At 40.6% G+C, this 12,717-nt stretch overlaps 1 protein-coding gene across 1 annotated transcript in view; it reads left to right on the top strand.

The window, feature by feature from the left end:
• znf608 (zinc finger protein 608) overlaps positions 1-12,717 on the top strand; it is a 67,248-nt gene that overhangs the window by 39,791 nt on the left and 14,740 nt on the right. Inside the window, exon 4 of the mRNA XM_019365280.1 lies at positions 8,433-8,520. Coding sequence (XP_019220825.1) covers positions 8,433-8,520 — 88 coding nt within the window. The remainder of the gene's footprint in view (positions 1-8,432; positions 8,521-12,717) is intronic.

Raw genomic sequence — 12,717 nt, 5'->3', positions numbered from 1 at the left:
CTGACTCATAACAAACAAACCCTGAAGTCCCTCGGATAGAGATGCTTGAATTCAGGGGCGTTTAGTTCAAGCACTACTCAGCCGTTGCTCGCTCTCTTTTAAAAAGTGGTTGCTTGTTTGTGCGAAGCCTCTGTGAAGCAGTAAAATTGAGTCAGGGCGTTTATTTCAATAAGTGTTAGAAACAGACTTTGAGGGATCCTGAATGCCACACAGGTTCTCTAATAGCAGCACAAACGCCCACGTTCATGACAGCGAGACACAAACTGACGACCTATTGAGTGTTTTGGCTTCTTCCCAAGAAGAGACGTGCTGACTAAAAATAGAAACGCTGTCACGTTTCAGGCCGAGCGAGGCTTCAGGGGGCACGAGAGTGAAGAGGAAAACCTCCACTGCTGCACTTTGGACTTTGTTTCTACATGTTTCATCTACTTTATCCTACATCTTGTACCCTTTTATCCTCGTCCTTGTGCAACTATTATTTAACCGTCAGTTTGTTTTACTGTCTGCTTGACTTGTTCTATGACTTTATTGCTGCTCATTTCTTTATTGCAGGCAATGCAGCACAGAAGAAGTAGATTTTTCACATCCATGTGGGCCTGCAATAAGATATCAAGAAACTGATGAAAAACTAAAAGTGACATTAGCTTTTTTAGATATGGTTTTTAAAAAGACAATAATCTTTTGTTTTCCTTTGAGATCATGAAAGTATTTGCAATATTTCTTTTATTGGTTATCAGGAGTGGCACAAAATGTTGATGCGGCAGTATCGTATTGCTTACTCCTCCATTGTTCAAGCGCTCATCATCATCATCATCAGGTCTCTTGCAGTGTATGTGTAGACTTGATGGGAGACGTGTTTCTACTGTAGGTGATCCTGATGAGGACTGCAAGATCCACACCAAGGATCTATAAGTCATCAGTGCTAACGTTGGCCCATCGGGTGCATCGTGGTTGCTTCTGTTCACTGACTTCATGCCTTCGTTTGCACTGAGTACTTGAGAGCTGAATCCATCCAATCAGTCTCTGGAGATTTGTGGAATTTGGCATTTCAAACAGATTCCTCTTCCAATCTGACTCATTGTATCACTGTATGTAGCTGACCGTCTGTCTTATAATGTACTGAGTCACTATATCGTGATACAGTCGCATCATCACTGTATCGTGATGAGTATCTGATTCTTGCTTCTGCTATTTAACCCTTGTGTGGTGTTCATATTTTTGTTACTCAGCCAGTGTTCATGGGTCTGATGGACCCGCTAGAGTTTTGGCTTTCCAAATTAACACTATCAAACAATTTTATGTTAAATTACTCAACAGATGCTTACTTCATCCCGATTACAAGCCATATGAACAGCAAACATGGTTAATTTTTTCCCTTTACCTTTGTTAGATCACATTTATGAATTAATGTGCTTTTCGTTTTTTTTTTTTTTTATATATATAAAATGTTATAAAAAAAATCAGTTATAATCAAGTGGAGTGAGTGGAAAGACACAACACATTTACATGTGAAGCAATATGTTTCACAACTAAATGGGATCAGCTGCTCATCAGTGGTGACATTAGGCCCAGGGTTGTAAAACAGGGGGAGGTGGTGCACCCACTTATCCCACACTGTCCTGATGGCAGCTAGCTTGTCTCTCTGCCGTCGAGCTGGTCTGTCGCCTTGGTTATCAAAACGGATAATCCTGGAAATTTTGTGGAAGTTTTCCAGAGACATTGATGCATGGAAAGGTTCTTGCCGGTTTCTGCATCCCACAGGGATTCTGTGGATTCCCCTTTGGACCTGAAAACTCCTGCAAGGATAAGAACCCCAAAGTAGGCCTTTGGGGTTCTTAGATCAATTTGGTCCATCTCCTTCCACCTCTCTCCAAAAACACACCTTCCTTCTAGATTACTGCAATCCAGAATAATTTTCTGGATGGAATCTGGGATGAAAAGCTCAAATGAAGACTTGATGTCCTTCACTTGAGTAACTGTCAGCCGTGTTGGCCCTGGCTTATCACAGTAACAGCTCAGGGTGGCTCATTTCTTGGGCAAGAAGACCATTCAATTTCACCATTTATTGACATCCATATTTCTTCACTTGCTGTCTGGTGGGCTTGTTCTGGTCCTGGAGCTGGCTGCTGATGGGGTACTCGTCTTTGTTTTGTTACTAAATGGTGCTCAACCTCATCCTTTTCTTCAAAGTCACTGTCAGACTCTGAATTTTTAGAAATGTGAAATATTCTGAAACCTCTTTGTCAACATCATCATCCGAAGCTCCTCTCTCTTCCAAAATCAATTGGAAGGCCCTCGCAGCAGATAATCTTTTGCCATCTTGATCAGTTGTGATAAAGAACCACACTGGCAAAGTCTTATTTATAGTATTATGCCCCTAATTTGCAGGTGGGACAGGGTATGAGAAAATAAAATTTGGATCCCTCAAGAAAGAGGGTAAAATGTGCGGGAATGTAAGAGGTGTAAGACGGTGTTGATAGCTGAATTTTCAACAATGTTGCAACTTTGTGCGGGAGCAGGAGGGGAAGAAAACACTATCAGCAGCACCAGAAAGGAGGAAGACAGAGTATGGGAACACAGGACCTACACTTTCAACACTTTTATTAGACCTGGGTCCAGTGGACCCGAACACCTTGTATGTAATGTAAATGCGTGGGGGGAGGTACAGTATGAGGTCAGTGAAAATTTGTTCGGATTTATGTTCTTCACAGAAAATAAGCCAAAGCCAATGAATTTCAGGTTGAAAAAATAATTAATTGTTGAATTTTTCTTTTGAAAAAAACTGAAAACGGGTCTCACAGACCCGAACACCATACAAGGGTTAAAGTTACAAATGACCAAACCAGCTCATCACAGCTGTTTCTTGACTCCGAGGACCGCTGCCTGCACATTACAGACACACACCGATTTACAGGGAAGCCAGTTTAAAATGTCTGTTTATGTTTTTAGGTCAAACAAAACCCTTTCTTTGTACACAGTATGCGTCAACCTCCCTGTATTGACCTCATCATCTCAGCTGTCTTATTAGTCAGACCAGCTGTCAGAGACCCTCTGACTTTTTATTTTGAAATTTGGCTTGAACGCCACACTCTTGTCTTTACGCACGGCTCGCTTTAATCAGTGCTCCTCAGCTGCACACCGGGGCCAGATGTATAAATGATGCATACACACAAAAATCATGCAGATGCCATTTATATAACGCATAAACCGGTATTTATAAAAGAATGATGAGCAGTGAGGATTGCACCCTGCAGGTAAAATAAGACAAAACCTGATAGAAAAATAATGTCTTGGTATTGGTTTACAGCTTACACAGATATCTTTAAAATTTCATCCCAAAAGGTTCATTTATGAGCTTAATTTTTGTATGATGAATATCTCAGTCAAGTTCAGTCAATTTTATTTATGTGGCATTTAAAAAAGAAATGACACGTGAACTCAAAGTGCCTTTCAGTTGTTTCAGTAAAATCATAGCAAAAGTCTGTGAGCCATTTTTCCATTTAGAGAGGGCGTCACATCCAGCTTGTAGCGCTGTTATTTACCACAGACTGTATTAAAGAAGATAAAAATAGCCTCTGTGATATTGCACATTTGCAAAGTCCCTTTGGCACTGCTATTTTGGTGTTTTGAAGCCAGATGTGACAAACTAGAGGTGGATCTGATTGCGAAAACAAGGAACACTTCACGCTAATGCAGCAGCTACCTGTCAGTCATGTGGTACAGCATACCCTGCTTTATTCTCCAGTTTGACTATGATGGGGTCCCTAATTTATAAATAAACATCATGCTGTGTTAAATAAAACTTGGAACTAGCGACTGAGGACTTATTGGGAATATTTTTAATGAGGTCATTAATCAGGGAAAGCCAAAGGGTCATTTTCCTATAGACTTTATACCACCGGGCTAATATCTGCATCCACAGGAAACGCCCCCTGCTGGCCACTCAAAAGAGTGCAGGTGTAAGACTAGTGTTTTTAGGTAATGTTCCTTGTTGACAGCTGTGATTTACACACATCTTTTTGGCGTCTTTGAGATGGCGTCAATTAGTTTGTTCAGTAAGTTCAGTAAATTTAAATATAATTAAGCCAGAAGTCAGTTATGTGAAAATACCTCCTGCTGCAGGTAATGGATCGGTCCTGCTGTGCGTTTTTCATTGTGAATGTAAAATTGCCAGTTGTCCAGCCAGTGACAGTTTAGTCAGATGAGAGCATAACAAACATTGGACCAGTTTTTTTACATTTTAGTCATTTTTTCTTTAATTTGAGTCTCATCTGTTAAGCCTATTTCAGTATACGCTTCATAAATGTATTACTGAGCATGATTCTGATGTTACATTTTGATAATTATGATAAAATAACTGTGTTCTGCTGTTGAAGAGAGTCGTCAGTGTTGCAAATTGGTTAAATTGCATGTCTTCTTGGCCCTTTTTCTCACTAACACGACTAATGAGCGGTGATGTGCCCTCAAACCATGTTGTTTTGGGGCTGTTTGTGTACATTTGTGATGAGAATTTAAATGAGGCTTATACATGTTGTCCTGCAGTTCTACAAATATTGACTTTTATGCAGCAGAGCCATGTGTATATGTAGCTTTATAACTCTGATGATTTAAAAAGCTGCTTTACTGGTGAGAGCTTTATGCAGCTGCACCCCTGGGCCTTACACAGCTTCCAAAAACCCACACCTGGCCTCTAAATGAACTTTTAGTGACTGAACAGAATCAAGAGAGGATTTTATTTACAGCTATATCCAAACCTTTATAGTCTCAGAAGATACAGAGGCATACCGAGGAATGCACTCACCAAGCAGTTTCTCACATACTTGCAGTGGTTTGTTTCCAGTCCTCGGGGAGCATCTGTACTTCCATTACCTCCATTTCAGGCTCAAGACTGCAGAGAAAGAATCTCAGCTGGCAGTCGAAAACTAGTTTCAGTGTCATTATGCTGCACGGATAACAGACTGCATTACATGAATACAAACCTTTCAGTGTTCAATAAGACTTGAAACTCGTCACTGACATAAAAAAATCATCGGGACAGTGTTTACATTGTAGAAGCAGTAGGATTATTTTCGTCTATAAATTCAGATTTTGTTTTTCTGGTGTTTTAACCGGAGGAATTGGCCCCTGCTGACCACTGTTTTTTTGTCTTTTACCTCTTATTGCTAAACCATCTCTTATATACACCTTATTTCAGTGGGCTTGAGTCCAAGTGACTGTGGAGGAACGTCGGTATCGTCATTTGTAACAGCTGATAAATGAAAAATCCATCCATCCATCATCCAGCTCATGGTTGTGAGGGGCCTGGAGTCTATCCCAGCTGTCACAGAGAGCTATGTTGACTCCCCAAAGGACTTTTTTGAGTCTCTGTGAAATCTGCATGTAACATGCATCTTCCGCATCACTCCAGTGCTCAGCTCAGCTGCCCAGCTTGTAGAACATGCCGAGTTGAACCTGAGAAGTGGGAGCGAGCTTTGCACAGTTTTTCTGGTAGTTGACCTTTTGTCTGCTCATATTTCCTGCGTACATTACACATTGCCTGTACAGCAATGTAGCCAATTTGGGCAGGCACCTGGATGTTTGTATTTTGCTGACTGATGTCTATACTCAGTCGCTCGCATACAGCATTCTCCAGTCCGTCTCACCCCCGGGAGTTGGTGCTCACAGACCCAGGTCAGTCCCATTACTTCACAGAGAGTCCAGATTTATGTCACAGCTATGTCTGTCAACCTGGCCTACCTTCAGTAGAGCTTCACCCGCACCTAATACAGTTGCAGATGAAGGAGGACCCTCTATCGCTCTGCAAACAAAAAAAAGCAGAACCATTGGAGACTAGCAGGGATGTTTGATCGTTTCCACAAGGCTCTGCTGGCCATTAGAAGGTTCCTCACTTTTATGTGTAAATAAAAATAAAAAGTAAAATAAAGTAGAGGAGAAACACCCTTCAGCCATGTTAGATGTGTTAACATTTCACAGTTTGTCCACCAGAGGGCACTCTGTAACGTCCCTGTTGGCAAATCACTACTCACTAAAGCAGGCTTAGCCAACTCCAGGCCTCGAGGGCCGGTGTCCTGCAGGTTTTAGATCTTACCCTGGGTCTACCCACGTGAATCAAATGATTAGTTCATTACCAGGCCTCTGGAGAACTTCAAGACATGTTGAGGAGGTAATTTAGCCATTCAGATCAGCTGTGATGGATCAAGGACACATCTAAAACCTGCAGGACGCTGGCCCTTGAGGTCTGGGTTTGGACACCAGTGCATTAAAGCTTTAGGGAAATCTGTTTCATGGGTCTTAAAGAAACAAACAAAAAAAAGAATCAGTCTTAAAACCCCTGTATTGGTCGTGCTCTGATGTCTTTTTTCCATTGCTCACTGTGAAATCAGCTGCATCTGAGCCAAATCTGAGCGTTTGCTCTCCTAAGAAGTCATTTAGAGACTCATACTCTGAGACCATTTCTAGAGAGCTTTCTCTCACAGGACTTCTGCTGATTGGAGTCTGAGTGCTCAGCTAAGCGATCAAAACTTGATGTATTGATCTTCTGTTGGTGTGCTCACTTTTATTGCTTTGAATCCAACTGCACAACATGAACACAAGAAGATAGAAAGAAGATAAACATGTTCATAGTCGTCTGAATGTCAAGATGAGAAGACCGGTTTTTATGACTGCCTTATACTGCATGATCGAGATGATGGAGGCACACTACAGCTTTAGCAAAACAGTCAGCTTTTTATTGCAACATTGGATGTCTGTGTGCAACACTAAAAATGCTTGAAAAGTCATTTGGTGTATGGCTGCCCTCAGTCGAACAACCTCTGATAAAACCACTGAATTTGTCATTTGAAAGCTGCTTAAATTGGAGGATACAACCTGAGGAAATCTGACTTTTATTACCAACGAGTTAATGTGGTCGATAACACTAATCTGTTTCATTTTACACGTCAGACCTTCTCGTGTTTTTAAACGTTCCTGCATTCCTAAACATTCCTTTTCCAGTTTGGCATGAAAATAAGATAAGACCTGGCTGAACAAAGTAGAAAATACATTTGATCAAAGCCTTGTTGGACTATTTAAAGTGGAAATTATGAGGGTTAAGTTCTTGACTAATGAAATCCATCCAGTTCATTAAGTGGAGATTTTAACTGGAGATTTTAGGGCCTCTGCCTGATCACATCCACCTTCTTGGCTGCGTTTCCTGCCTCTCATTTATCTGTGAGAGTGTTCTGTGAAGGTGGCGGCTATCAGACATAATTGAAGAGCGGGGAGTCGTGTGTTGCAGTCAAACCTCGTTTTAAAGCTGTAATGCGTCCAAAATTTGATTTGCCTGGCGTTGCCGCTGGCGCATCACAAAACGGAGGTTAATGGTTTTCAAATGTCAGTCTGGGAGCGAGAGAGAAGAGAGAGGCATTTATTTCAGATGGCTAAAGGGTCTTCAGATTAGAGTTTAAACCTTGAAGACTAAATATTTCTTCCATACAAAAACCTGACAAGAATGTAAGACTGTATTTTTCCTCCGCGGATGTTCCTGAGTAATATCAGACCGAGTGATTTCACAGGCTGTAGCAAAACAACGTGAAGCACTTTGAAAACAATTCTTAAAAGCATGAACTCCGTCCTTCAGGTTGCCACAGCTTTTTATTTCCACACTATTAACTGCTGCTGTTCTCAGATGTCTGCTCATCGCAGCGATTTTTCTCTCCTCTAAAATGCGGTCTGCTCCATTTTATTGTTTCATCATTCATTACACGTTCGTCTTTAGATAAAAGCCAGAACAGAAAAATGAGAATTTCCGTGGCTCCACAGAGGGCCTGGAAAAGGGTGAAAAAAAGGTGAACGCTTCTTTCAGACACAGCTGATATGCTGTAAAATAACTTAAGCAAATCTTTTAACACACCTGTGTCACTGTTTGATTTGTCAGATTTCTGTATAAAAATCACTTTTAAGATCTTATTTCCTCTAAATGTCTGCATGTGAGTATGTATGTTTCAGAACAGCGTTGCAGCTGAACACCCTTGTAAATTAAAGCCTTCGTTCCAGTCACATCTGGGCTTGATCTGGACTCGTTTTGGCACGTACGACTTAGTTACAGCACTTGCAAATATTGTGTGGGCCAAAAGTAATGAGGCGAGCATAACGTAGTAACATGGGTTGTGACAATCGTGGTGTGTCACAACAGACCGAACATCTGGCACGTGTAAAGTGTAACTGTGCCTGAGCCGAGGCACCGAGTCTCTCCCTGAGCCAGTGCAGTCAATCAAAGCCAAATGTGGTCCAAAGAAAACTGCAGATGTGAGACACTTTTGGGCCAAACAATTATTATTATCTATGATGCTGGGTGGGGGGGTTTATGTTCTGAACTCTATGCCAAACTCTGATATAAAAGCTTGTCAGTGAATCCAATGCTCACTGGTGTTCCTTTCCTCTGTGGCTGACAGGTGTGCTGGTGGTGAATGTGACGTGGAGGAAGAGAACCTACGTGGGAACTCTGTTAGACTGCACCAAACACGACTGGGCTCCTCCAAGGTAACATTTACAATTTACTATCTTTCCTTCTATCCAGCACTGTAGACAGGCTTTTGGGGTCCAGGCCCAGCCGAAAAGGTCACTGTGCTCCTTCAGCAAAATTCTACTGATCTATGTTATGGGGTGACTGTTGCTCAGGAGGTAGAGCAGGTCGGAAGGTTGGTGGTTTAATCCCTGGCTGCGCCACTGTGCATGCCAAAGTGTTTCTGGGCAAGATACTGAACACCAAGTTGCTCTCTGGAGTGTGAATATGTGTGAATGTTAGATAGAACGCCCTTAAGTGTGGGGAAAAAAAGTGCTTGGGTGAATGAAGCTTGTTGCATAAAGTGCATTGAGCGCTCAATTACAGTAGAAAAGCAGTTGTTGCAGCTCAAGTTATTCAGTTAACATTAGTTTAGTGTTTTTGCAGCGACAGCGCAAACCAGCATGACTGAGGAGGACGCTGACTTTGGAGCAGATGGTCCTAGGCAAGAGATTTTTAGAAGCACCCCTCTTATTGCTTTGGAGCTAAGAAGAGATCACTCATCAGCTTGTGAGGCTAGCTCTGAAGCATGATATCACTTAACCATTGCAAAACAAATGGAAACATGTTGAGAATATTCTGCACTCACAGACACTAACTGTGTCTGTGAGAAAATGTATCTCTTGCTTTCTACACTTTGCAGTCTAAGAGAGATGTTTTGCACTTTTAAAACTGTGGATAAATTTCTGTGCATACTGTGTGCGTTTGTTTGTGATGTGCTTTCAAGTAGCTTTTTATCCATAACAACAGTAATGATAGTAGTCATGTGTATCTATTTGCTGTGTGTGGGGGTGTTTTAATGAAATAGCAAAGTGTGTTGATGTCCCCCTGTTAAAGTTCATATTCTCTGGTGCCGAGTCTTCCTCTAATATGTAAGACAAACTTTACTCACACTGAAACACACAAGACTAGTGGAGCTCAGACAAATCAACTGGGAGGTTTGGTTGGAGCTGCTGACCCCTTATAAATCATATCAGGCCATTCTCCTTTCCAGGACTTATATCACATTAAATTTTATACTTCAGTTTGGTACTGGTCCCACTCCACAGTGCATTGTGTGGGTTGTTTGCAATGGCAGTGAATTGATTTTTCCAGAGAAAAATTTTAGTAGTCTAGGCCAAAAAAATGACAGACAGACAAAAAAAAAACCTAATCAATGAAAAATGTGTTGGACCTTCTTTACTTTAAGTTTCTAAAAGATGGTTCCTTACTGAAGGATGGCATCTGCGGTGAAATAATTTTCATTAACATTTCAAAATTAGAAGTCAAGTCTTTAGGTGGAAGCTCATTTTGATCTGTCTTTCAGGTTAGACAAAAAAGAAAGGTATTATTAAAGATTAAGTAGAGAGCCTTGCCTGCTAATGTAGGCAGCTGTTTTTTCCTCTGCGCTGAAGGTTATAGCAGTCATTTAGTATAAATTTTGGTTTTCAAAACATCATTTTGGTTTGTTAAGCTGGGTTGTGAGCTTTGCAGTGTGTTTCTCTCATAAGCTCTCAGACATTTACTGTTGAAATCAGGCCCCAAGCAATTCATATTCCCACTGTAAACACACTTAAGGGCATACTGCTGCCTGGTTTATTTCCCTGTTTGATCCACCGTGTTTCGTTTTATCATTTTATTGTTATTCTTATTGGCTTTTATTTGCTGCTGATTGTTTATTTGATTAACTGGAAAGAGCACCTATTTCTTCAAAGTGCTTTAATGTTGCTACAATGATAAAAAGGCTCAATTGGCTTTGTCGCTGTCAGCTGTTGTTCCGCTCTCCACTCTACATCTCAACTGTTTCATAAACGATGAGTGGTTTTTCTAATTGCTGAGTGGAAAATGTGACAGTCCCTCCTCGCTCCGATGAAACCTCTCAATTATTGGCCCTGTATGTAAATGATTGTTGTCATGGCAATTACTGCTTAATCTCAGAAAACGGGCACCAAATTGCTTTTTTTCGTTCGGGTTTTCATCAATGTGGACGTCTGTCAGTGGTGACCAAATGCCGGCTTTGTTATATAATTCAGTGGAATAAAACCCTTCCTCTTCTATGATTGATTCATCCATTTTTGAATGAAAATGCAGCTGAAAGATTTAACTAAAATTGGATGAAATATCAAAAATAAGTTTGAGATTATTAAAAAGTTGAGTGGTCAGAAACCATCATCACTCAGCTGATTAAAAAAACACGTTTTAAATAGAAGAGATATCCTTGAAATGTCAAAGAAAAATACATAAAATTTCAGTTGCATGTTCCGGCTGCTTCTGTGACATTCAGGGACACACTGATGGGGAAAAAAGCAATTACAAACATCACAGGAAATGTGAGATATCATCGTTTTAAAATCACAGAGGGGGACGAGAAAGTCTAGTCTCAACGTGCTCTGCAGTCCGTTCCATTAATAAGGTGATTAATACCCAAAACTCTTTTTCCAAGGTCAGAATTTATTCATTGGGTATTTAACACAAACCAGTCCTGTGATAACGTGTCATAATTAATGCATTAGAAGGCCAGCCCCAATGCAAGGTTCAGAGTCCGGCGTCTAAAGCCAAGCTTTACACTGCGGATAAACATAAAGTGAGGCATTTTTCTCATCACAGCAGACAGGTTTTTGATATGAATAACAATATCCGAGTGTGGAAAAGCATCTCCAGTGTTAAGATGCTAGGCACCGAGGTGAACAGCATCAAAAGACTTCAAAGTAGAAGGGACGGCAAGTGAATACAAAATGTCTCCATATCAAATACAGAGATAACTGTGGATCGTACAGGATTTTTTTTATGTTATCAAAAGAGGAGCAGGCTTTGTACAGAAAAAAGTCGATTTTTATGCCTGACGACTGGGTAAATTGGTTCAGATGAGCCTTGAATGGTAATATGTTATCTCATGGGGTCTCTGTCTGATTCTGGAGTTCAGTTTGGGTAACGATATGAACAAGCTGTTCTTGGCATAAAAAATGAAAACCTTTCAGGAACAAAAGCATGGACATGAAAAATAGAATCTTGTTTTCAGCTCAGGATTTAAGGAAGATGTCATGACCTCAACAATAAATAATGGAATACATATTCTACAAATACAGCAACAGTAGGGCTGTCCTGAATAGCATTCAGTTCATTCAGTTTTGTTTATGTAGCACTAGTTCACATCAACAGTCACCTCAAGTCAGTGTTGTAGGGTAAAGACCCTACAGTATTAGATGGAAAACACCAACAATCAGACGACACCGCACTCCTCATCCTCGTCAGTAAGCACAGTATGAGAGAGAAAAGAGTAAGAAACCTTCTGTTGTGTCTCATTATTTCACGTGTAGCCAAAATCACAGCACGGCCGTCATCTTAAAGCAATTTCTTTTCTCACTTTCGAAGCATATTTCCTTGTGTGGAAGAGTAAAGTCAAAGCAAACTATTTGGAAGCAAAATGTCGAAAGAGTTTCTTAGGGGGGAAAAAGAACCTACGGAGTATGAAAAAGCTGCAAAATTTCACAACAAAGTTACTAAATCACCTAACCTAAATTGCACTTTCCACAGTTACTTTTTAAGTTGCCCAATTCCCCGCTCAGCTCAGCCGCCCAGTTCGTCTCTCTTGCTTTCGACATTTTATATTCTCCTATTTCTGTTTTTATATTATTCAGAACTTAACGAGTTACCTTCTGGATAACCTTCCCTCTCTCACTCAGACAAAAGCTGCTTTCGCAAAGCAGAATGAGATTAATTATTTTTATGTATTTTGTGGCATCAGTGTGGGTTGTTTTTGGAAGTGCACGCTGTCCTCTCACATGTCTTCTCTGATTTATTACTTGACACTATATTTTTTTGTTGTACTTAACATGCCCAAGATTACTCCAGTCAAATGAATTGAACTTTGGGACTTTGTGCAAGTCAACCAGAAGTCATTTTATCAGTCTTTCACATGACTGTCTAAAAATGTTGTCTCACATCGTAGCTTCAGTTAATTGAGGTCTTAAGGTTCAGAGCATTTCAGACTTGTCGCAGTCTGGATTTGAGTTGACCAATAAAACACCTTGATACTTTAACATGCTAACAGGGGCCTGTAGAAGTAGCTCTTGTCGTTTAGCAGTTTCTCTGAGTGTTACATTGTCTGATCTTAGGGTGAATTTCTGGAACATCCTTCTTTGGGAAGATTGGGACTTTCCCAGTTTTTCCATTTGTGAACAATCTTTCTTATGGTA

The sequence above is a fragment of the Oreochromis niloticus genome, linkage group LG12 (assembly GCF_001858045.2).
Source record: "Oreochromis niloticus isolate F11D_XX linkage group LG12, O_niloticus_UMD_NMBU, whole genome shotgun sequence".
Lineage (NCBI taxonomy): Eukaryota > Metazoa > Chordata > Actinopteri > Cichliformes > Cichlidae > Oreochromis > Oreochromis niloticus.
Note: the sequence above shows the minus strand (reverse complement) of the source record. Positions and strands in the feature narration are given on the sequence as shown.